At 48.2% G+C, this 25,411-nt stretch overlaps 2 protein-coding genes across 14 annotated transcripts in view; one reads left to right on the top strand and one right to left on the bottom strand.

The window, feature by feature from the left end:
• Positions 1-1,977, bottom strand: part of TAOK3 (TAO kinase 3) — a 182,820-nt gene extending 180,843 nt beyond the window's left edge. For all 3 annotated transcript variants that reach the window (XM_036823247.1, XM_036823246.1, XM_036823245.1), the window contains exon 1: positions 1,715-1,977. The gene's annotated coding sequence lies outside the window, so the exon portion shown is untranslated. The remainder of the gene's footprint in view (positions 1-1,714) is intronic.
• Positions 1,978-5,601: 3,624 nt separating this feature from the next.
• Positions 5,602-25,411, top strand: part of SUDS3 (SDS3 homolog, SIN3A corepressor complex component) — a 307,067-nt gene continuing 287,257 nt past the window's right edge. For 9 of the 11 annotated variants that reach the window (XR_005016172.1, XR_005016173.1, XM_036823065.1 and 6 more), the window contains exons 1-8: positions 5,609-5,892; positions 6,050-6,130; positions 8,152-8,221; positions 10,533-10,588; positions 12,416-12,487; positions 14,576-14,595; positions 15,828-15,984; positions 24,478-24,573. Coding sequence is in view for 9 of the 11 variants with exons in the window: in XM_036823065.1 (XP_036678960.1) it covers positions 5,751-5,892; positions 6,050-6,130; positions 8,152-8,221; positions 10,533-10,588; positions 12,416-12,487; positions 14,576-14,595; positions 15,828-15,984; positions 24,478-24,573 (694 nt within the window). In the remaining 2 variants the exon portion in view is untranslated. Of the gene's footprint in view, positions 5,893-6,049; positions 6,131-8,151; positions 8,222-10,532; positions 10,589-12,415; positions 12,488-14,575; positions 14,596-15,827; positions 15,985-24,477; positions 24,574-25,411 lie in introns of all 11 variants that reach the window. The other 2 variants (XM_036823073.1, XM_036823066.1) reach the window with 2 other exon arrangements.

The following is a 25,411-nucleotide window of genomic DNA, read 5'->3' as shown; positions in this document are numbered from 1 at the left end:
TAGTTGCCCATTACTGAACATGGGCAAAGGCTTCCAATAAGACATTATTCTAAACCTGAAACAAAGAAGATATCTACATAACTGCAAAATGACACAGTAACTACATTCCCTAGTATTTCCCCCAAACCATCATTTTCTAAGTCTGCTTCTATGAAAAAGAAACTCGTCGCAAAGATACGGGGTGAGGAGAAGCAACACACAGAGAAAAAGAGGTTAAAAAATTCAAATGCAAAACTGCTGGGTGCAACCATAACAAAGCGTGTGCATTCAAGAGAACATTCGAGAGGTAGTCGGGGCGGTATTAACATATCCTAAGTACTCCAAACAACTAGCCTGGTCATTAGTTTAATTTTCATATCCGTCAAAGTCGGAGGCTGCCCCCCAATTCCCACCCCCTATCGCTTTCCACTATTTGTTTCAGCATTTTAATAGACACACACTTGCCTCCCACCAGCGCGTACAGTGTCCGGTTTAAATAGGTTTATCTCTCTCCTTAGCTTGTCCTGGAATTATGTCTAAAACTCAGTCCTGGTAGCTTTTAGAATTAGAAATCTAATCGGAAATTGCTGTTAGTTTGGCGACTCCAAAACCTCTTTTCAAAATTTAGTTTGATCTTCCAACTATCTTTCCAACACATCAAAGATAAACAGTCCAACTTAGTATATAGTTCCTTTGAGTCTGCATTGTAAACACTGATACGGACGTGCTGCCGAACCTGAAAAAGTTTCTGAGCTCCCTGCTGAGCCGAAGTGAAAAAGACAGGGTCTATCAAAATAAACAGCCTAATTAATCCAAAACTTGCATCTCCGAAAGGGTCCCTTTCCCTTTCCACTTGGTTTGTGGTGAGTTAAAGAAGCCCTCTCCAACTTTTTACATCCTGATGAAGCTATCGAGGTCAGGAAGCCCCTCACTTTCAAGGCATCCAAGCCCAACTCGGAGAAACAAACGGGAAGCCAGGGGGCCAGTGAGCAGAGGTCCCCAGCCCCTCGCTACTGCCCTTTCCAAGATCCCCGCGCTTCGGCCAGACCCTCCAGCCTGCGCGTTCTCCTAGAAGATGTCTCATTACATAATCCCCTTTCCTTAGAGTCACCCAGAATCACGGGGGCTCAGGCGGTCCTCCGTCTCCCACTCCGCCCTTAGGAAGCTCGGCTGAGTGCACCCGGGGAGCGGCGGCCGGCTGTCCCGACTCGCCCGGCGCCGCGACCCGGACCCAGGCCCCCTCTCCTCACCCACGCGGGGTGGGGCCGCGCCTCCACCGCACGCCCCCCGGGTCCCCCCTCAGACCCGGGTCCCCAGCCCCCGCGGGTCCCCCGTGACAGTCGCTGTTCCAGCCCCCCTCGGGGTCCCCTAACACACCTGCTGTCCCAAGCCCTCTCGGGGTCCCCTTGCCGCTGAGAGCCGCTGTTCTTGCCCATTTCAGGGTCCCCTCCCTTGAGAACCACTGTTCTGGCTCCTCTGGGGGTGCCCCCTCAGACCCACTGTTCCAGCCCTTCTGGGGGTCCCCTCCCTTCACACCCGCTCTGTCCCAAGTCCTCTCGGAGTCCTCCTCTCAGACCCGCGGGGCTGGCCCCTCTGGGGGGTCTCCTCTCCACAGTCCAGACTGTCAAACCCACTCCCGGAATTCCCCTCACTCGGATCCTCGCCGACACCACCCCGCCCTGGGTCCCCCCGCCCCGACTCACTCTGTCACCTCCCCGCGCCCCGGTGCTCTCACCTCAGACCTGCTGTCACCACCCCGGGCCCGGCGTCGCCGCCGCCGCTTCCTCTCCCACACTTGTTACCGAGTCGCTCTTCTGCCGCTTGTTCCCCGGTGGATCCCCGGGTCCAGTCGTTGAGTGTCGGGTCCGGCCGCGCGGAACCTCCGCCCGCGGTCTCCGCGTCGGGTCCCACTCTCTCACACAGGTCCCCACAGCCGCCGCCACCACCGGGAGCCACACGGACCCTCCCGCGGCCGCCGCTGCTGCTGTCCGAGGTGCGGCTCCTGCCAGGGGTGGCCAATCGCACCCGACTGCGCCGAGCGCGCTCCGCCCAGCCGTCCCAGCCCGCCCGCCCCCTGCCCCCGACCGCGCCCCCAGCCAGGCTCCGATAGGCTCTCTACTGACCTTCCCTGATCGCGGGGCGCAGACCTGGGGCCGGATATAGGTACTTGATTGGAGGTGCCTGGGAAGCCGAGCTGTCGATGGCGCCCGAGGATTGGCGAAGTTGAAGGTGGGCGGTGCGGGACGGGGCGGGGTTTCCTCAGATGCGGAAGACCTTGCAACTTCAGTTACCCACTGGCCCGCCTCGGGTGCGGTCCGCCTTGTTTGTGCTGAGTTGGGGTCAAAGTTCATGGCACTCCTCACTGAGCCTTTACTTTTCTTGGGAGACTCCCAGAGACCGAGGCCCTCTGGGACTCCCTGGGACCACCATGTTAGAGCCTTTGAGGCCCCCATTCCCTCGTTAGACCTGGCACAGCTTTCTAAGTAATTCTGCCATAAATTAATAATGGCATTTATTTACTCAGGACTTGTAAATATTTCCTGGATTTAAAGTCTTTTATATCTTTGGCAAGGGAGTTGCCCTTACTTGCACTGCGTTCAACAGACGTTAGTTTGATGCTGTTGGGGGAAAAAAAAATCTATATACTAGATGCATACTCAGCACACTTAGGCATTCAACACTGACGGGGCACATTTTGATAGGTACAAGGACAAAGCTTAAGAAATACTCACTTTGTGGGTTATGATAATCATGTTGACAAGTAGGAACAGGAACTGTGTGGTAGGGGAACCCTTGTTAGCTTTAGCAAGGCTTCAGTAAGCCTGTTCAACATATTCTTTTTCAGGGCCACAGGAAATGATTTTAATGATTTTGTGGGAACTAATGGACAAAGTATAATGAACTTTGACCCAAGTGCAACTCGTGATAACCGGAGACCCATCTTGACCCAAGCTGCAAGATGGAGCTTGCCAGGGGTGAAAGTGCATGGTGTTAACTTGGAGCCATTCTTCATATATTTTTTGTGAAACTGGATATGTTGATTAAATCAATACTGGAAAGTGAAAACTGCTACCTTCACCCCTAAATCCTAAAGTTTATGAACTTTGTGAAGACATTGTTTCACTTCAGGAACACAGTTTGTTCCTAAGCATTGTCAGATGTATACAGGACTTAGCTCTTAGAAAACTTTCCATCATTAACTCTTTAACTCCTAACAAAATTTGTGTTCTAAACACTATTGATGTTTTTCCTAGTGTTTTAAAATCATACCCATTCCAATTAAGATGCTCCCCTTTAAGATTTCAGTGTTAGGGTATGTAGAGAGGGCCTGTAGAAGAGTGCTGGCAGTACTTCCTCTAAAATGAATTTGGATGTAGATGTCTCCTGAACGATGTGACTGAGTGCCATTTTGGGAAGCGATGTAGAGAGATTTCAAGGTGGTAAAAAGGGAACTTGGTTTTAAGGGAACTTGATTTTTACAAACCTCGAGAAAGACTGTCCAAAATCATATTAGACAACTATAAAAGTTGGGTAAGACTAAAGTCATGAGAGAATTTTGTTGACTAGGTCCTCCTCCTTTACTGAGTGTTTATTAGTTAAGAGCTCATGCTACCAGTTGCAACATGGACAGAAGAAATGGGGTAGATTTTCACAACGCAAGTATTCAGTTCTGTCTAGTCATATAAAAAAATGCATGATCATTAACAGATATTATTTGCAGCCAAGAAGACAAAATGTGGGGCTTCCCTGGTGGCGCAGTGGATAAGACTCTGCGTTCACAATGCAGGGGGCCTAGGTTCGATCCCTGGTCAGGGAACTAGATCCCACACGCATGCTGCAACTAAGAGTTTGCATGCCACAACTAAGGAGCCCACGTGCCGCAACTAAGACCCTGTGCAACCAAATAAATAAATAAATAAATATTTTTTTAAAAAGAAGACAAAATGTAAGCAAGATAAAAATGCCAGTGTCTTGAAAGGAAACCAATTAGCAATGATATCAACTCTTTTTAAAAAAAATTCGATATATCGTATTGATGAACTCTAATTTTTAAAATGTTGGTGCTTGGTTTGGTCTATGATTATTGCTATTGATGGAAACGCAAGTTGCTCAAGATAGTCAATTACAAATAATTTAGACGTGACCTAACAGCATAAAGAAAGAAAATGACTTCATCCTTTGGACAAGAGACAGCTTTGAAATTCTAGTTTAAATGTTGACGGTGGACCTACAGGGGGCCATGAGAATGCCTCTTATTTAGCATCGCAGCATTCCATTCTGAAAATTCTTGAGTTTTGTTGGGAGGAAGAATCCCTCACAAGTACAGGCAAGATTTTAATTACAACAAGGTAGAAAATAAAAAATGTTAAAATAAATGGGATGAGAATATATTTTTTTCACTTTGAGGAGACTCTGTGGGGGCCAATTCAGAGATAAATTTGGTCACGAAGGATCTGAGAATCAGAATTCTGGGTTCCAGTCTGGCTTTTACATCTGTGTTCACGTTTACTGCTTTTATGTTACTTTTTTTTTTTCTATGGAGACTTGGGTGCAACGTAAAGAGTAGGGTTACTTTGGACAAACCATTAACCATCTCTGGGCCCTTTTATCCCTTTTCTTGCTACACACACCAAGACAAAGGACATCCTCAATTTGTTCATTAAGCAAAGCTTATAACACCGTGCCCCCTTCTACTCAGAGATAATCACACAAATTAATTCATGCAGATATTCAACTCTCTTGTTTTCCGGGTTACCAGCTAGCACCTTCCTTTCCTGAGCCTAATTAACTTTCTGCAGGCAAATGTTCCACTTGCTCAGTTGAGAGTTGGTTAGCAAGTTATTGGATTGGGGAAAACTACCTTTTAAAAAATTTATATTCTGAGAAATATGAGGCAGCTGTACTGTAGAGGACCTGGGTCTGAGAGTCTAAACAAGGCAGCCTGGACGCTTTTTTTTAAAAAAGACAATTGACAGCTCTTTTCTTATCTGTAAAATCGGGATAATACCGTATTGAACAAACCTACACAAAAAGAAAGGACTCCCACCGACTGGGAAAATACAGTTTTGCCGACCCCAGGATGGAATATTAGCATCCTCGTTTTTATTTTAGTTTTTAATAAAGCTCTAATCAGTCAGGGGAGGAGCCACGCTCCTTTTCTTCGGGATGATCACGCGAACTCTAAATGTCTAGGTTTCCCGACCTATAAATGGGATGGTTCATGTCGTTCACCTGTTTAAATTAAAGAGACCACCTCCACCTGCCAAGAGCCCTTCAAATCTTCTGCCTCCTAAGTCCCTAAAAAAAAAAAACCTCTTTAGTTTTGGCTCCAGGCGCCGCCTAGCGGCTGTGTTCGGAAGTGGCCTCTGAGCTTCGGGGTCCTTGCCGCGGTTGGGCCTACCCAAGGATTTGCCTAACTCCAGAGAGCCTGTCTCCGCCATTCTCCACTACCCGTTGAGGATTTTAAAGACGGCGACGAAGGAGATGAGGTTAAGGCGAAGGGGGCGTCAGGCGGCCTCTCCATTCCCTCTAGGATGGCGGAGTCAGGCGGTCCTCGGGCAGCTCCCGACCCGGAAGTCGCCGCCGGCGCGAGGCCCCCGTTGCCGAGAGCGAGCGCGCGGGGCGGAGCTTGGCGAAGACAGGGAAGGGGTAGCCGCGGCTCCGGCTCTTCGAGTCGGCGGCTCCCTCGGGCGCTGCTACGCGGACGTGGAGTCCGCAGGGCGGGTGGCCGCGGATCCCCGGTGGCACGCTCAGCTACGGGCAGAGGCGACATGAGTGCTGCGGGGCTGTTAGCTCCAGCTCCGGCCCCGGCTGGAGCGCCGCCGGCTCCGGAGTACTACCCCGAGGAGGACGAAGAGCTGGAGAGCGCCGAGGACGACGAGCGCAGCTGCCGGGGCCGCGAGTCGGACGAAGGTACGTCTTCCCGCGGGCCGGGCAGCCCCGGGTGGGGATGGGACAGCAGTGGGAGGGGGTGGGGCTGCCTGGGAGAGGGGCGGGGCGACCTCTGCGGTTTGGGGGCGGTTGGAGGGGCCGCCGGGAGGAGCGCGGCTCCCGGAAGTTATCCCGACAGGTGCTGTGGAAGGCGAAGTCCTGAGGACGTTGTATCCTACAGTTATGCGGAGAAGGGCCTTAAGAAGCTGTTGTCAGAGCTGTAGGTCCCTTTAAGATTCTGCCCCTCTTCCCCCAGCTGTCTCTGCACCTCAGGTCTTCACTGGTTGGAATGAGAAAGCCATTCATTGGGTCCACGGAGTACTCCTCGCTATTTAGTTCCTGAGAGGCTCAGAGCAAAGCCCGGTTTAGCTTTCTAGTTACTAAGGTGCCTCTCTCCCCCTACGCCGGGGAAATGCTTAAGTCAGCCCTGCTTTGGGCAGTGCGGGACAGGTTGGGTAAAAGTACGAGACCTGGAACCAGGCAAATCGAATTAGGTGTAAATTTGGCTCACTGAACCCAGCTTAATATTAGACAATTTATAATACTTACGTTTACCGAGCCCCAGTTTCCCCATCTGCAATGAGGCTGTCAGTAGTACCTACTTCCTAGCGTAGGTGCGAGGATAAAATGAGATACAGGCATAAAGCACGTGGCTTGGTCCTTGGTCTAATACTCAGTTTTCACCATTGGGGAAACAGGCACGGGGGGGCGGGGGATAGGGATTTGCTTAATGGTGCTCAGGTGTTGTGTTTTCAGTTCCACACTCTTTGCATTATGATTACTGCCTCTGAGAGCCTGGCTTTTCAAACTGGGCTTTATAAGCTTGGTAAATTTGAGGAACACTTTTTGTGGAATGGAGGAAGGAGCTGGCTGCAGGAGGAGAAAGATGAGGAAACACGAAAGGACAAGAGAGAAGAAAGAGGAGATAAAAAGAGATGAACATATGGGTGAACAAAATAGGGTCGTGGAGCAAAAGCTAGACCAGCTGTTTGGAATCAGGAGTATGCTTTATTCATGTCAGTTTCCCAAGTGCCAAGTACTGTGGCTGGCTGGCACATGACTGCTCTGGGTAGGCTTCTTCACTGAAGGAGGGGGGAAAGGTAGCTGGAGGATTGAGTCTGCAACAACCTTTAAAAAGTCAATTGTATGTGAAGATACAAAATTGAAGAAACTAATTACAATTTGGTTAAACTACATTTGAAGACAAGGCTTAACCAGAGAATTTGAATGTGAATCACTTGTACTGCTTTTAATGCCCACAAGGGGGAGCAGTGAAGCAAAAATTGAGTTTTGTTCCCCCCTCAAGTAGGGCTGTTGAAGTTAGGTGGACACTCCAGCCGTTTGCTTATTCTAAAAACAATGTTTACATAGAGAATGGACTTGACATGGGGAGGGGGAAGGGTAAGCTGGGACGAAGTGAGAGAGTAGCACTGACATATATATACTACCAACTCTAGTGTATAGAGTTGGTATGCTTCTAGGGAAGCAGTGGCATAGCACAGGGAGATCAGCTCGGTGCTTTGTGGCCACCTACAGGGGTGGGATAGGGAGGGTGGGAGGGAGGCTCAAGAGGGAGGGGATATGGGGATATATGTAGACACACAGCTGATTCACTTTGTTATACAGCAGAAACTAACACAACATTGTAAAGCAATTATACTCCAATAAAGATGTTAAAAAATTAAAGACAATGTTTAAAGTGTTCTGAAACAGTTTTTGTTTGATCTTCTTGTCTTGTTCCTTCTCCCTTTGAAAATACTTCGGTTATTAGAGTTCATTTAGTTGGTTTGGATTCTCCTTTGTATATATGATGTAAAATGTTTTAGGGGTTCAAACTGGCATTTACCAGAAGAGAATGTTCATATTAGGTTGTTTTGGAGTAGTGAGCAGGGCTTGCTGCCTGTAGTTTTCCAGTCTTACACCCACATATCCTTTTCCTGAACTGCCAGCGTTGTTTCTGCTGAAGTCGCAGCCTTGACTATGACCACCTGTGTCTGATGCACTGTTCTCTGGCTGCACTTCAGATAAACGCAGGCTCTTTGGATAAATCTGGCTGTGTACAAGTTGGAAATGGCGTTTTCTGAAGTAATTAGTTGTAATATTTTTCATTGATGGCTTCACGCAGGCCTGCATTGAGTAGAAATTCATTTTATAGAAGTTTGTGAAGTGTCACTGTGTCAGGTGATACCAACTCTACGAATTACGATTTTAACAAACCTTCTTCCCTAATTTTTTACACAGACACTGAGGATGCTAGTGAAACTGACCTGGCAAAGCATGATGAAGAAGACTATGTAGAAATGAAGGAACAGTGAGTATGGTTTTTACATTTCTTCTTTGGAGTACAGAATTGACAAGGGCATCTTTAATAGTGATTTCGTGTGTATGGTTTTCACGTAGTGCTTCCAAAGACCATGCATATGTGTGCAATTTCCCCCCTTTAAATTTGTCACATTTAATCGCTCTTCCTGTGATAAGAATCTTTTGAGGGAAGGCTAGAAAGAACCTGGAGGGAAATGTTCCCAGGGAAATAAGGCCATGTAACAGGAGAGAACCCTTGCCTTTTTTTTTTTTTTTTTTAATGTGAAGACTGCCCAGAGGGGGGAAATGGTGTTTCACAGCTCCTTGGTTCTCAGATGGGCGTGACCCCACCGACCACTGACTACAAGCTGGACGGTGTGCTGGACTCCCGGAGAGCTCGGGGAGACCAGGATTGGAGAGCAGGGCTCCTGACTCCTGCTCCAGCGCCCTTCCCCTTACCCCGCATCCACACCCAAGCCTCCAGCGGAGCCACACCTCAGAGAAACTAAAACTACTCCCTCTTATCAGAAACTTATGGGCAACACAGTATAACATAGATCTGATAAGTATTTGTGGAATGTATTTTGAGGATCTTAATTCGGTTTTTTAAATTCTTTACCATCAAACTGGATGATTCACATTCCTTTCCTTATAGAATGTTTTCCGTATACACGAATGTTTTGTGACCATCGACTGGATTCTGTCATCCTTTTCAAGCCTTGGAATCCAAAGGGGAAGCTCAGCTAGATCTGACCAGTGCCAAATAAAGGATTGCTTTAATAATTGATGTGATTTTTCTCACAGCTTCAGCCCTGAAACTGTGCTGGCTTTTTATTTCACTTGTACTCTCTCCAGGCTTCTTACTGACTTACCTGGACCCATATGAGATGTATTTTTTACGTACCTATTCTTTTTCCAAATCTGAATTTTGTTGTTGTTGTTTACGTCTTGAATCTATTAATACTCTCTTTCAAAGACCGACTAAGAATTCAAAGGCGTAGTCTGGCACACTCACTGTGGTGGAAAATTAAATGCGCTGGGTTCCAGATATTGACTTCTTGTGTGCAGCTTTCTCATCCTTTCCCTCTCCTGTACTTGGTGTGTTTAAGTGAACGTACCCCTTAATATTTGATGATGTAGAAAATAATACTGATTAAAATTGAATGCCCTTTGTGATTCAAGATGAGCATTGAAAGCATCAGCATTCTCCCTAAAAGAATCAGGCCTTGAGACTTCCCTGGCGGCCCAGTGGTTAAGACTCCACTCTTCCAATGCAGGGGACTCAGGTTCCATCCCTGGTTGGGGAGATCAGATCCCACGTGCTGCGCAGCGCAGCCAAAACAAAAAACAAAGGCCTTCCGTGTAATTCTCAGATTCTGCCTACTCTTCCTCAGCCTGTAGACAGACAGGTTGTGTTTGCAGCCCTTACTGGAGTAATCGAGAGGCTGTCGTGCCTCTTACCTGTTAGATGGGTTGCAAGTCCTGTTTTTGTGACTGTGAAATTGGGGGTGTTTTTCTGGTAGAAGCAAAAATATTGCTGAAACGTGACTGACGTGTGAAATCCACCATTCAAACAGACTTACCAGGGTATGTAATTGCCTATAATCCATTCAGCGTGAAGGGGGAGAAAACATGCCAGGTTCTTTTGCTTTGTGTGTACTGTGTGTTCTTATCCCACTGGGGCTGCAAATAAATCCTGCATTTTAACTTTTGTTACTGAATTGCTGTCATTTCTCTGATCATAAAAGAGGTGTTTTTAAAAATGACGTGAAGGTTGATTAACGTAGTGCCTACACAGCAGTGCTATCTATATAGAAAAATGTGCTGGAGGCAGAATCTTACTCCTTTGGAACTTATGATCTGATTGTAGAGTTGATATGAGAGCTGCATTTAACGCTTTTTACATTTTCGTGTGTATGTTACACTTCTGAATCCCCAAGAAAATGGCATCACACTTCCAATCTTTCTGTGTGTGTTCTTGCCTAACTGTGTTTATCATTGTCATTTATTTATTAATACTTTTCATGTCTTCCTATTTGTAGATTTTAGACTGATTCTCTAAAGGTGAGAGAACACAGGAGAATCTACAAAACTGGGAAACTATTCAAAAACACAGAATCCTTATCCCTTTCTGATCCCTTTAGCTGTGGGCACATTTTAAACCACCAGCAGACTTTAGTTTTCTCTCTCCCTAAGGGACATTAATAATGACATTTCCATAAAAGCCCAGGTAATTTCTGCATGTAAATTATTATTGAATTGGGTATTGGATGTTTTTGTCTCTGAGTGTGGCTTTCCTTTTTTTTTTTTTTTTTTTACAGGATGTATCAGGATAAACTGGCTTCTCTCAAGAGACAGTTGCAACAACTGCAAGAAGGTTGGTGTGTGATTTAATCCTTCTTTTCTAAACATACTTCCTAATATCACACACCTTTGAAATCTGTGTATTTCACTTCTCAGTGAAGTGGGAGTGATTTAAAATTTGGTCTGGCTGATTTTAGCAGTCAGTTAAGTGGCAATTTTCAGACTTTTCTGAAGTCTCAGTTAAGACCTTCTGCAGAGCAAGAACTGGAAACCGCCATGCCCAAAGCTGACTGTTTTTAGGAGAGATGCGTTACCAAGGATAAATATAATTGTACTGTTCTTTCTAAACTGAATGCTAACGAGCTGTGGGTCCTTCTCACCGTGTTTTCTCTTTTTACTTTGTAAACTCCGAGTGGGCTGTGTCTTGTTGAAGGCTGTTTGCTGCCAGAGGCAGTTCGGCACTGGCTGAAGAGCCCAGGCTCTCCATTCCTGTGGCGGGCTTGAATCCCACCTGCGCCGCTTTCTAGAAATCTGACCTTGGGCACTTCACTGTCTCTTGCTTAATTTGTCTTCTAATCTGTGAAATGAAGAAAGTAGAGGCAGGTGAGATTGTGTGTGAGGGGCGACCAGCACTGCTGGGCCCCCGGTGACAGCCCGGCGTCGGCGGCTGCCGTCAGTAGCTCTTCGGCTTGCTTCAGTGGGGCCCCCGGCTCCGAAACTACTGCTCCACGAGGTGCTTCCATTGCTTGGAGCAGCCCATCTTATACTGGTTTCTCCTTCATGGTGAAACATGTTCCCGTGACTTGCAATCACACACCTTTGTTTTAGTTTTTCCTCCCATGGTAATGGAAGTATTGCTAGAGAAAGAAATATGTCCCACTCTAGCAGGTCTGTAAGGTGTGCCCGGCAGGGTTGAGTGGGGGATTTTGAAAAAGATGCCATTAATATAGCCCACTGGGGACTTCCCTGGTGGCACAGTGGTTAAGAATCCGCCTGCCAATGCAGGGGACACGGGTTCGAGCCCTGGTCCGGGAAGATCCCACATGCCGCGGAGCAGCTAAGCCCGTGCACCACAACTACTGAGCCTGCGCTCTAGAGCCCACGAGCCACAACTACTGAGCCTGTGCTCCACAACAAGAGAAGCCACCGCAATGCGAAACCCACGCACCGCAACGAAGAGTAGCCCCCGCTTGCCGCAACTAGAGAAAGCCCGCGCACAGCGACGAAGACCCAACGCAGCCAAAAATAAATAAATTAATTAATAAATAATAAAAAATACGTATATATAGCTCACTGAAGCATTGTCATCCGAAAACACTTCCCACGCTGATTGGGACCCTCATAATTAGCTGCTCAGGGAAGAGCCATTTGGTCAGACGCTGTACTGAGCTGTCCAGTAATGTCACTAGCCACACGCGGCTATTTAAATTTAGTTAAATAAAATTAACAATTCAGTTCCCGGCTTGCACTAGCCCCGTTTCACGTGCTCATAGCCACATGTGACTCGGGGCTATCATACTGGACAGGGCAAAATAGACCATTTCCACCGTTGCACAGCAAGTTCTACTGGATGGCATTGATCTAGACCTTACTGAGGGAGAGTGAGCTTTTTCCAGGAAAGGGAGGCCCACAGACCGAAACTGTAGCAGCGAGTGATGAGAGTCACTGGTGGATGGGTGCAGCTTTCTTCTACTCCTCACTTGCTAGAGAGTCTGAAAGCCACTGGTTGGGGTTTCTGCTGTGCATCTTGCTTGGGAACCAAGTTACCTCTACTCAAGGGTGCCTTTCCATGGTGTGTGTTTTACTCTAATGTTTTTTAAAACATTCACTGTCGGTGCTAGAAAACCAAAATGTAGAGCAATTTGAGCTTCATAGTAACTATTTTGTAAATCTCAATCAGGTACATTACAGGAATATCAGAAGAGGATGAAAAAACTAGATCAGCAGTACAAAGAGAGGATACGAAATGCAGGTGAGGCTCTCTCTTAACTGGAAATAAATCCTCGTCAAATTTTCCTCCTTTGGCTGATCATCGATTGGGACGTAATGTGGCCAGAAGAGCCATTCTCCAAAACGTGTTTCAGCTATCCCATTGTGGGGCGAGTTTTGGGGAAGAGAGACTCCAAAGCTGCACTTATGTAGGACTGTTCATCTTCTTCCCCAATGAGTGGCCTTAGGCTGCTGTCCTTTCACTTTCTGATCCATTGACTTTGCAGCTTTCTGTGGATGGAACCCTTCTTTGTTTCCTTCAGTGAATAGATGCCCATGTCCATCAAGGCACAGAAAAGGAGCTGCAGGGTAGGGGGTGCAGGGAAGGTGGGCGATAGGACTGCTGTGGCGACCCAGCACCCCTCTCCCCGCCCCACTCTCAGTTCCTGAGGCATCTCCTCAGGCATCTTGAAACTCCTCAGCCTCCTTCCTGGAGCCCCTTTCAGCAGGGAGGGGGGGTGCTGTGGAGGCTGAGGTCCCAGGTTGAGGGCTTCCTCCCATCCCTTAGGGTGTAAGCCTTTTAGCACGCGTCTGCTCTTGGAGCCTCAGTTTCCCCATTTGGAGAGAGCACTGCTAATATCTCGTGGAACTGGTTTGAGATGTAAGGAGGGAAAGAAAATTGATGTGAGCCATTTCTCTTAAGCGAGAACTGCAGGGTGAGTGTTGATTTGTCTTTCTGAATTCTACTCTCAGTCCTGTCCTCGGTGTCTTTCATAAACATCCCCGCCACCCCTGCCCCCAGGTGAAAATGCAGAGGGGCTCCTGAATCCGTCACACCTTGAGCTTCAAAAAGCACATTCCGTGCAGAGCTGATCTGCCTGCTCTTGTTGTGTCTGGCGTCTGGCTGCTTTGAAACAACCGCTACCAGCTCCGAGTGCTACGTGTCGCTTGACTTGCTGGTGCAGAGGTGATGGCTCCGAACAGCGCAAACTTCAGATATGTGGCCCGTTCACGCGGGCATGGGTCTGCAGCAGTCAGGAGTGAGTGTGTTGGGCTGGGTGCGCCTGGGCTCGTGTGCCTCACGCTTCCCGGTGCCAAGGTGATGAGGATTTCTGGGGGTTAGAAAATAGTGAGTGGCTGGTCCATTTTCCTCAATTAATTTTCTCATTCAACAGTTGATGGATGTCTAGATGCTTCATCTCGAGTTCCTGAAACTCTCAAGATTTTATGTGTGACTGTGCATATGTGCTCTTTTATGGGGGGATGGATCCATAGGGTCTGCAGAGGAGACCGTGGTCCGGTGGGAACAGCACCCCCTGGAGTTGCCGCTCCACCAGCAGTCTTTGTGGACCGTGTGCAGCAGCTCAGATGTCACCCAGAAAAGAAGCCGTGGACCTGTTTGGTTCCACATGCGCAGTGTGCACAGGACCTTAGTGTCTGGAGGTCGGGGAGCTCCTGGGTAAACAGGCACCGATCTCCTGGCGCGCAGTGGGTGCTCAGTAAGCTGCTGATACTGGGCAGTGGATACTCTGAGGTGTCTGAGAGGGGCTTGGTGAGCGAAGGGGCCTCGGAAAAGGCCTCAAGGAGGAGGCTGCAGTAGTCTGAAATTCTGAGTTGCGGTCGGAGACCAGAGGACATTGCAGGTGGAGGCCTGGGTGTGAGCAGAGCCACAGGAGGGCTCCGGACCTCTGCCCTCTGAACGCTCGGGGAATGCCCTTCCTCACCATGCAGAGCCCTGTGCGAGGGGCTTTAAAAATATCCATGTGGCCTCTGCTTCTGGAGTAACTGCGTTGTTCCTTCCTCCTGCCCTGTAGGGCTGTTGAGGGTGTGTACTGAGTGAAAGAGGGGCTAACTTTATTTATTTCTCCAGGGTGGTTTGGTTCCTGCCGCTCGCTTTCACCCTTGGGCAGAGCTGCCAGAGCGAATTCTGTTCAGGGTCAGATTTCAACTAGACACGCATGCTTCTAGCATCCTACCCCTTCACGTATGTCAACGGTTTACTGACGGAAACATTTTCTCCTTGCAGCCGTGCTTTCAGAAAGCAATTACTGCTTCTAAATGAATCCTAACGTCACTGTCTAGAAAGGTGGCATAGCCTGGTGAATCTAATTGCATGTTTTATCTCTTTCAGAACTCTTCCTCCAGCTGGAAGTAAGTACCACGGGTCTTCTGGGCTTGCAGGCTCATTCTGAGACTGGAATCTTGCTCTCCCAACCGATCCGGTGGCCTTTCCTTCCATTACCACGTAGACAGCTGGGAAGCCCCCCAGAAGCCTCCGTCAGTGTTCTGTTTGACTGAAGGACATTTGGTCTCAGTTCAGAAATTCCATCTATTCGTTTGTTGGTTGGGCAGCTTCTGCTTATCACAGAGGGGCTAGGGGATACTCACACTTGACCGCTTTCTTGTCGACGCTTAACTCACGTTAAAGCCATTTGGGAGTATGTCTGAATTACAGTGGCCTAATAGTTTGTTATACTGGTCCTCAAAGCAGCCTGGTCTCTGAATTGGCTCCGTTTTACAGCTGAAACCCTGGTTGGGTCGGAAAGATGGATTAAGATCTTTCACTCAGCAGACGTCTGAGTGCTGGTTGTGTGTGAGGTGTGGTGCTACAGGCAGAGATGAGGGCTGGAATCTTGGGTAATGTGCTTGCTTCTGGGAGGCTGGTGTGTGTGTGGGGGGGGCAGGGGGGTCATAGTTTATCAAAGCCGCGTATGAGAAACGGTGTCAGGACTGAAGTGAATGCGACACACGCGGCCACAGCCCAGGGGTCACAGGGTCCACAGTTGTAGCCCAACAGGAGCCCCCTTGTTCTTAATGCAACAGTGAGATTTGGAAAATGGATGCTTACGCATTTATTTTACTCAGTATAATTTCAGGGTTTGGGTACCTAGGGGTTCAGGCACCTAAGAAGTGATCCTGCCCTCTCATTGGCCTTTATCTTACTGTAAGCGTCAAAAAAAAGAGTGACTCAGGCCGTCTTGACTTGGTATCCTGTAACTATTTTAAGTATAGATATTTCATCTGGAATGTACTATTTTCCTTCGAAATTGTGTCTTCAAAAGGGTTTATTTACTGTTTCTGAGAAACTTACATTCTGTTTTCACATACAACCCATAAAATATAAGATGTGGAAGAGAGGAAATAGATCTGAGTCATGAGTGAGGTATGCACATAAAAACCAGAAGTGTGGTTCAGTTTCACGCATTCGTTGGAAAACTTGCTCCCAGACACCCTGTTTCTGAAAGTTGGTGTGTTGACTGCAGCTGTTTCTCTTCTTTATAGTAAGCGTATTTCCTTTGTGCTTGTGCACAGAGCCAGGCTTTGTGTTGGAGCCCTGGCTGCCAGGGTCGTGTAGCCCCAGCCTGTGTCTCTCTTTTGCTCAGACTGAACAAGTGGAAAGAAATTACATCAAAGAAAAGAAGGCGGCAGTGAAAGAATTTGAAGACAAGAAGGTTGAGCTGAAAGAGAACCTGATTGCCGAGCTAGAAGAAAAGAAGAAAATGATTGAAAATGAAAAGCTAACGATGGAACTGACTGGAGGTATGAAAGCACCACAGAGCAGGGTCTTGGGAGACCCGAGGGGGACCCTGGGGGAAGGGCAGTGCTCCGGTGCTGACTCCTGTTGGTTCCTCATCAGAGCAGAGTGAGCTGAAAGGAGGGTGGGCTTTCACGTGGTGGGTCAGAGTTCTAGCTCTATCTTGTATTGGCTGTGTGACTTTAGTCAAGCCACTTAACCCCTCTGAGCCAATTTCCCCCTCTATAAAATGGGGCTGATCATATCTTATCTTACAAGACTGTGGTTAGAAATACGAGTGCCTAGTACAGGGCCCTGTACATAACAGGTGTTGGGTAGATTAAAGGGTAGATCTTTAATAGTGACTGCAACTTCAGGCTTATGCTTTATTTAATGTAATTGCTGGGTCGGCTGCCATTCCTATCTTGGTTATATTCACAAATTACCCTGGTCCCTCTGTGGTGGTAGGAATCCCTCTACTTTTGTTTTTTTCATTCTACCTTCATTATGGAAAAGGCATTGTCTTCCTTTGACCCAGGTGTGAGAACAGAGGCTTTGGCTGTGTCATCTGTGCTATTAGATCCCTTCGCCCCAGGTGTTACTGTGAACATTTCAGAAAGAGTTGTTACCGTTTCAGCAGGGGTAGCTAAACTGAACCGTTCTCTTGTAAAGGCAGGAAAGTTACGTTAGACTCGGAGCCAGTCCCTTCCTGGCCTTCTAGGATTCAGTCATCCGCATATGGGAACTCAGCAGGTTGTAGGCAAGTTTAAGGGAGAGGCAATATGGGCTGCCTCTTCTGTTGCCATATGTAGACCAACAACACTGAGAAGGATACAGGATGGGAATCGGCTTGAACTAGCTATTTTGGAACTTGGCAAAATTTCTTTCCATCAGCAAATATTGCAAGGCACGTCAGTGGTGAGTTTGTCTCTTGGGTGTGTAAGTGACATGCCTTCCGCACACCCTAAAATTTCACTCTTATAATCATGTTCAGAAGGTCCTGGAGTTCTGGCATGTCTGATTTTTGTCGGGGTCCTTAAGAAATACCTTGTTGTTATGTAAGTCCTTGGGGCTGACTTTGAAACTAAAAGTAACAGTTAAGAGCTGTATTTCCCCTCTGGTATTTCTGGTGCTGTTGGCTAACATGGCCCTCCCATTGACACAAACTTCTAGCTCCAGTCCCCACGATACAGCGATGATCATGTGGTTGTGTCTAAAGTAGGGGTCTGACTCTTGAAAAATCTCTCTTCTGATATACCTTCCTCATTGAAAGACTTGGCAAAAGGAATGAATTCCTTGCAGACCACTGGCAGTGGCTCAGAAATGTGTTTTGGTGAGAATGGATGCTGAAATAACGTCTTCAGAACAGCACCGTCTTATTCTTGTTGACACGTTTTTTTAATTAAACTGCAAGCCCATTGGTGCCTTGTCCGGTCCCAGTCGGCGTGCCTGTCTTCTGACCTGCACACCATCTTCTCCGACGGTGGCTCCGGCTGGCATTGACGCCTCATCGCTCTCCGTTAGAGCCACCAGATGCTCTGAGCCTTCATTAGGCTGGTGGGAAATATTGTCAGTTTATAGCTGCTCCCTTTCCATCTGCGGGGAAGGCTGTCATCACCTCACCTGTGATTTGGCAGCCTAATTATTGACAAGCGATAGACGCTGTTTGGCCAGGCAGTTTTACAGCTGGAATCTTAACGGGGACAGTAGGCATCCTCAGTGACTTGAGCGGCCAAACGTGCCAGGGTAGAAAAGACAAATAAATGCAGGGAAGTCATTTGTGAGGCAGTAAAATAGATTACAGAAGTGCTTAAAGCTAGCCATGGGCATTAAAGGTACTGATGTCCTTCCTCAAGCCCTTTGGTACCCTTGGTATGGAAAGCACTGCCAAGGTCATGATGGAGCGTCTAAAGAGAAGGCACTGGAGCTAGAAGCATAATGAGCGCTTCCACAGATGGTGCTGTTACGGTGTCGACTTAAAGGCCTGGTTTCCTTCCTCTCACCGAGTGACTGATTCACTTCTGTGGATTGATGCCCAGTGTCAGTGTTGCCTAGCTCTGCCCAGAAAACATACTTCTTAAAATCTCCTTTTCCAGTTCAACATGAAGATCTCTTGAAAAACACAGTGGAGTACGAGGCCGATGAGAAGCTTAAACCAGATAACGCATTGGAAACAGGCATACCCAGTGACCTGCTCTGTGCAAACAGGATTTCCGCCTTTCCAGCCATCTGTGGGAATTGGTGGGACGTTCTCTTCACCGCCTGAAGCACTGATGGAGAACCTGGGAGAGCTGGGTTGTGCAGGCAGAAAGGTGTCCTGTCGGCAGAGGAACTGGGATGGATTATAGGTCGGTGATTCCCCCACCTTGAATGCGTATGTGAGTCAGCCGGGAGTCTTGATAAAATGCAGATTCTGGTTCACGGCGTCTGGGGTGGAGCCAGTGATCCTGCACTTCTAACCACCTCTCAGGGGCTGGTGATGCTGTTGGTCAGACCACACTTGGAGTAGTGAGGTTATAGGTAGAATTACCTGAGGGTGACTTTTCTCTGCAGTTGAGGCCAAGGTTCTCAGTAACCCCAATAATCAACGAGAGCTTCATGAGCTTGAAAACGTGGGGCGCTCTATCATTCTTAGTTCATGTGTCCTCTTACCTTATGCCAGCCACCTTTTCTCCTTTCTGCCAACAGCCCACTAACTGCCACTTCATCTTCTTTTTTAAGTTCTTGCCTCACCAGGGGCATCTTTCAACCCTCAGGCCCCTGTGGAAGTTATTCATGACTTCAGTAAAGCCTGTGAGGTTCCTTTAGAAGATACTGGATTCAGGGGACTTCCCTGGTGGCGCAGTGGTTAAGAATCCATCTGCCAGTGCAGGGGACACGGGTTCGAGCCCTGGTCCAGGAAGATACCATATGCCGCGGAGCAATGAACCCCACGCGCCACGTGGGAGAGCTACTGACCCTGTACTCTAAAGCCCACGAGCCACAACTACTGAAGCCTGCGTGCCTAGAGCCTGTGCTCCGCAACAAGAGAAGCCACCGCAATGAGAAGCCCGCTCACCGCAACGAACAGTAGCCCCTGCTCGCCGCAACTAGAGAAAAGCCCAGGCGGAGCAATGAAGACCCAACGCAGCCAAAAATAAATAAATAAATAAATAGTTTTAAAAAAAAAAAAAGATGTTACTGGATTCATAGCGGGAGGCATGAGTAATGATAATATCAAACAGAAGCTCTGAGTGTTTACATCGAGCCAGGTATAATATAAAAATACTACAGCTGCTGCTGAAGGCTGACAGATGTGGATGAATCACAGCCCAGACGTGAACTTGGTTCTGTGGCGGAGTTTTGTCATTTGGCAAGGACACGATAGAACCCGCTGTGGAGGTTTGGTGTAGAGGTGAGAGGAGATGGTGCCCCGAGTGGCTGGCACGCAGAGTGGGCACTAAGGGCCGGGGAAGCTGTGACCTCATTCAGCTCCTGAGACTCCTGTGACGACTTGGCGGGGCAGGCGTGCAGGAACGGAGCCGTTTGCTCCGAGTGCCCCAGTGAGGTGGTGCGTAAGCCAGCCTCGGGCCCCGAGCATGTTCTCTTAACCACCGCGTTATACCGACTCTAAACCCCGTGGACTCCTGTGGTCCAAGTGCTTCACGGAATGAGGTTGATAGGGAGGTCTCTGTCCTCGAGGAGCTTATGTCCTCATAGTTGCAAGACTGACACGGTTTCTGTGCTTTCCCCAGTGTGAGGTAGTTTTGAGAGAGGGGGATCCTAAATAAATGAAGGTAAAGATGTGTCAGGCTGGTTTTCACTGATTGTAAAACTTTAAGAGGCACATGTGGTTGTAGTGATACGGGAACAGATTCACCGGAACACGTGCCCGTGAGCAGGGAAGTCAAGGCGAGGAGAAGAGGCCCCGCACAAATGTCAGGGGAGGGAGGATGGAAGAGGGGACCTGGATTTGGGGTGGGGTGGGCTTGTCCCCGAGACGCTCTTTCTTGATGATGCCGTTGTGGAGTCCAGGCCATTGAACGGGGCTGAGGATGCAGAGCGGTGGGCCTTGATCAGTTCACTCTTGAAATGCACCCTGTGTTACGGGCAGCTGTGGCCTAATGGAAATTGGTCCCTTCCTTCCTACCCTGGTTTGGCCACCGCTGACCTAACCTTGATTTTTATCCACCCCCTCCCCCTCACCCCCCCCCCCCCGACTTCAGGCCCCTGTTTGTGGTCACCATGCAGCCTGGATTTGTGATGTTGCCATTAGAGAGGGGTGTCTTGGGGTTTGGTCCGGGCCTTCAGTCCAGCCCCGTGGCTCGCTGCCCCTGGTTTGGGGGTAATTGCCCATCTGCTGCAGTGTCGACTCTACCAAGGCTTTTCTGTCACATTCCTACTTAAAAGGATGTTCCTTTGAATCCATGCAACTAATTTTTGTTTTTTCAGTAGCTAAACAAGTATGAGTTTGTTTTCATGGTGCAAGTATGTTAAAGTGAAGTTAAAGTGAAGCTTTTACTGCATCTGTGCCCTGTAAGCGGGTGAGCTATTGGAGTGAATGACTCTGCCTTGAGAAGTGCAGAGCCAAAGGCCAGCCAGTACCCCATAGTTGTGTGTTAATTGCAGGTAATTAGTATTATCAGGACTATGTCTCCATAGGGCTGTGGCTTAGCACTGCCTCATCCTGCGCTCCCATTTCTTAGCCGGCAGGCCCGTCTGGAGAGCAGACCAGTAGGATTTACGCGATTCAAGGCCACATATACCCAGGGGTGTGGAGGGGAGTTGCGCACCTGGTCTCACCGCTTGCTTGGTGTTTTCTGTCACGGATGCTCCCCTGCCTCTGGTTTAATTGTTGGAGGTTCAGTTTAGATTCTGCAGATTTTATCCCCACTTGTTCACAGGAACCAAACCTACAGATAGGCCTCTGGTTTAGGGAGGCTTTCTGGTTGAAGCCAGTTGGAGATGCTTTGTGCTTGGTGCACGGTGTCCGAGAGGAAGCTGTTTCCTGCTGGAGTGCCTTCTCCAGGGTGGCCACACTCCAAGGTCTGAGTTTCAGTTCCAGAAGTTTGGTTTTTGTCAGCGCACCTAGATTGAGCCCTTGGGACTCCTCCTGGCCAAACTCCCAGAAGACTGATGTTAATAAACCCAGCTTGACATATATACAGTGGAATATTACTCAGCCATAAAAAAGAAATGAAATTGAGTTATTTGTAGTGAGGTGGATGGACCTAGAGTCTGTCATACAGAATGAAGGAAGTCAGAAAAACAAATATCGTATGCTAAGACATATATATGGAATCTTAAAAAAAAAAAAAATTCTGAAGAACCTAGGGGCAGGACAGGAATAAAGACACATATAGAGAATGGACTTGAGGAGATGGGGAGTGGGAAGGGTAAGCTGGGATGAAGTGAGAGAGTGACATGGACATATATACACTAGCAAATGTAAAACAGATAGCTAGTGGGAAGCAGCCACATAGCACAGGGAGATCAGCTCGGTGCTTTGTGACCACCTAGAGGGGTGGGATAGGGAGGGTGGGAGGGAGACGCAAGAGGGAGGAGATATGAGGATATATGTATATGTATAGCTGATTCACTTTGTTATAAAGCAGAAACTAACACACCATTGTAAAGCAATTATACTCCAATAAAGATGTTAAAAATAAATAAATAAACAAACAAACAAACCCAGCCTGCCAGCCTGTTTCTTCTGGTGAGAAATAGGATTTCCAGGCCCACTCAGACCCAGGTGGTCAGCACATCCCATCTTTCTATGAAAAAATCGTCTGTAGAAGCTGACCATGCATACCTGGCTGGGATTGGAACAAAGTGAGTTAAGTAGGTAATCATACTGTGTAGTTCTGGGCTGTGATACTTACATGTTGCTCTTCCCCTCAAATCACATCCTCCACCTGGACCCCTGGCCAGGACTGCTCCCTCCTCACTCACTCTCCTGGCTGGTGATGGGGACGTGCTAATTAATTTTAGCGGCTTCTTCAGAGCACCTTCCTTGCGCTGAAGTAGTCTTTTGGGTAAACTGATTAGGTTATTACCGTGACTAGACCAATAATGTGGATTGATTTTCACCGTCTCATACGGAGAATTTGATTATGTTTTCTGCTTTGTGAGTGATGGAGTTATTTTTTTCTGAGTTTTTTGGCCATGGTCAGACCGGCTTATTCCCAGATCCTTTCAGCTCTACTTTTGCTTGCTTCCATCATGCATCTCCCACCCCTGGAGGGTAGGGCACACTTGGCTGTTGTCTCTGGTGCCTTTTCTCTGGTGCTCTTTGGTCTTCCAAATTAGGTCTGAATGTTGCAAAGCCTCACTGTTGACATCACTTTCCTTCAAGTGTATAACTTCTGTTTCAGCTATTTGTGCCTTGACTTTTCAAAAAGATCTTTGTATGATTTTTTTCCTGGCCAAGAACATGATAATAAAAACTGGCATTGATTGAACTCTCATTATGCCAGGCACTATGTTGAGGGTTTCACATGTATCATGTCATGTAATCTTCACAGCACCCTGCGAGGGAAGTGTTATTGATATTTCCAGTTTATGGATGAGGAAACTTGAGACGTAAGAGTATTTACGCAGCCTGCCTTACGTCACACAGCTGCCGCAGGGATACCCACCCAACTGGCCAGTAAGAAACTGGAGAAGGGTGGCCTCTCAGCATAGGGTAAGAGGTGTCTTTTAGGGAGAAGGCCCCCCCTTTCCCAGGGGTGGGTGCGTGTTTGTCCTCCTTCCTTCCGTCCCAACTTCTGAATACACCTTTATGAATGTTCATTAGGTCACTGGTTCTGATCACTTTACCTCCATTCCTAGGGGAGAAAAGTCAGTATTGCCCATTTCTCTTCTTAAGAGCAACACGCAGAAATGTCTTTTGACTTTGTTCGCACAAACCAAGGCCTCTCGGGTCTCGGGAGTTGCCGTGGTGGACAGGCTACGTTGAATTCCCTAAGGCTGTCCTGTCTGCTCTGCACATAGGATGCGTAGTCATGAATTAACTGCATCTCATCATCAGACTTGACCTCATCTAGTTCTGCAGGAAACCCTGTGCAGCCAGCCCCTCCCGTGCGCCAGAACTATCGCTCAGCGATGGGGTGGAATCCATGCGTCTGCTGGGGGAATGTCCCAGACGCTGGCGGTTGGTGGTAGGGGTTTGTACAGATGCTCTGGTTACTGGAAGGTGGCGTGACTCCGTGGAAGCCATCACAGCAGGGGGAGTGTTGAGCTGGCTCTCAAAGGATGTTGTGTAGGAGTTTCTGGGCAGAAAAGAGGAGGGTAGGCAGAGGACAGCACACAGAGGCTTGAAGGCATAAAAAGCAAGGCGCCTTTGGGTAACAGAATAGCTGAAAGCTTGTTCCCAGGCTCTGTGTGAAGGAAGGAGAAAGGAGGGAGACTGGAAGGGAGACACGGCCTTTATTCAGTAGCCAATGGCGAGCCATTGAAACGTTTCCTAGGAAGAGTGATGTGCTAAATGATCCGGTTTGTGTCTTAGGAAGATCCCTTTGAGGGAGACGAGGGTATGATGAGGGGATGGAGTTGAGAGGCGGTTCAAAGGCAGAACGGCCATTATCTGGTGGATCTGATGTGTGGGTGAAGGAAAACAAGTCACAGATGGCAGTTGGCTCCGGCCGGGAAGGGTGGGTTGTTGGGGAGATGGCCTTGGGGCCTGAGACATGGGGGAGAAGTGGGTTCATGTGGAACCTGGAGAAGAATGTGTGACGTCATGGGGTGTGGGATGCCATGCAGCAGGGTGGGTGGGGCTGGGGCTGGTGACGGGAGATTCACCGGGATCCAGGCTGAGAACTGACTGGACCCCGCAGAGCCCCAGTGTCTAAGGAGCAGGCCAGCAAGAAGAACGCCAAGGAGGCAGAGCAGGAGAGAAGGAGAGATCTGTGTGGCCACGGCGGGGGGAGAGAGTGTGCAGTGAGGGGGTGAGTCAAGGAGGAGGAAAGGAGGCCTTTCTCAGGAGCCCTCCGGGTATCAGTCTGGATAGTCAAGTAGTCACAAAAGGTTATAAAGTAAAATGAAAAGAGCCCAGGTTTGTAAATCTCAAGTAAAAATGTTGGGCCTGAGGCCAGAGGCCTCTCAAAGGGCCTTTTATGCCGGTGGGCTTTGGTTTACCCACCCTCTGCGGGAACAGCGGGAATTAGTCAGCTGAGCCGACCCAAAGGTTCCTTCCTGTCCCAAGAGGCTACTGCTCTGTGGCCTCTTGATTTGAGGGAGGGAGAGGAAAATTCCTAGTTTCCAGGGAGCCGGAGAGATGCCAGCCGTGGCTGCAGTGGGAGGCTGCAGGACGGGGCTGTGTCTCTGAGAGGGTTGTGCTCTTAGGTCAGCAGGTCTGAGTCTCCTGAGCACAGACCCCTCGAAAGTGTGATATGGTGTCTGACTGGGGCCACGTGTGGACCAGACGTCCCCGATAAAACAGTTCTGATTGGGTGGCTCTGGGGCCGATACTCTTACGCTGCGAATTCTTGCTGACTTCAGGTTGGAGTTGGATAGATTTACCCATTCCATTCTTGCCACAGATTCTATGGAAGTGAAACCCATCATGACCAGAAAGTTGCGGAGGCGACCAAATGATCCTGTCCCCATCCCAGACAAGAGGCGAAAACCTGCTCCTGATATCCGTTGCATCAAGCCTTAATCACTTTTTTTCCTTTAGACTGTTGAATCCTTTACTTTTCCATTTGATAGAATACACATGGCCGTTGTCCTTCAGAAATTGTCATGTTTGGTTGGAAAGCACATGTATTTATCCAGGAGATAGGGGATGGCCATTTTATGATTGGAGTCCTCAATTGTTACTGCTTTGAGTGGGAGGAATTTATAGACAGCAGTTATTTGGAAAGGGACTCTGTGCTGGTTTTAACACTCACTGGGAGATTCACGTGCCTTAGATTTTCCCACCTGTGAAGTGAGGACCGTAATACTTGCCTTTCGTACTTCAGTCAGCTATATCCCCCAAACAGTGGATTGCAAACTGTTGTTTAATTAAAGCAAAAGATTTCAGTCGGACATCAAGAAGCCCCTTTAATCATAACAGTGGGAGTGGGAAGGGGACACATGAGGGAGTGTTGTTTCCAGCCTCTCGAGGAGATAATAAGTAGCCATTTGTACAAAATGGTTTTGTTATTTGTCTGCCACGAGGAAGGGGCATAACTTCACGTTCCCTTCATCTTACCAACTGAGAATTGAAGCTGTTAGGCAAGATTAATCCTGTTCCTGTGTGGAAGTCTCAGATCTTTGGAACAAAAGCACTTCACAAATTGAGGATGAAGTTCTTTACTGTGGCCTGGGCTCTCACTGTTGTTGTAGTTACCTGTGGGGTCTCATTTCACCTTCTTACCATAGAAGTTTGTAAGATGGGGGGGATGTGAATTCTTTTAGGTACCTGGCTTCATGACGTTTAGTAGGAGGATCAAAAAATTCCAAGAGGCAAACTGTAGAAGCATGGTGGAA

Source organism: Balaenoptera musculus, chromosome 14 (genome assembly GCF_009873245.2).
Source record: "Balaenoptera musculus isolate JJ_BM4_2016_0621 chromosome 14, mBalMus1.pri.v3, whole genome shotgun sequence".
Taxonomy (NCBI): Eukaryota; Metazoa; Chordata; class Mammalia; order Artiodactyla; family Balaenopteridae; genus Balaenoptera; species Balaenoptera musculus.
This window is presented reverse-complemented; position numbering and strand designations above follow the sequence as displayed.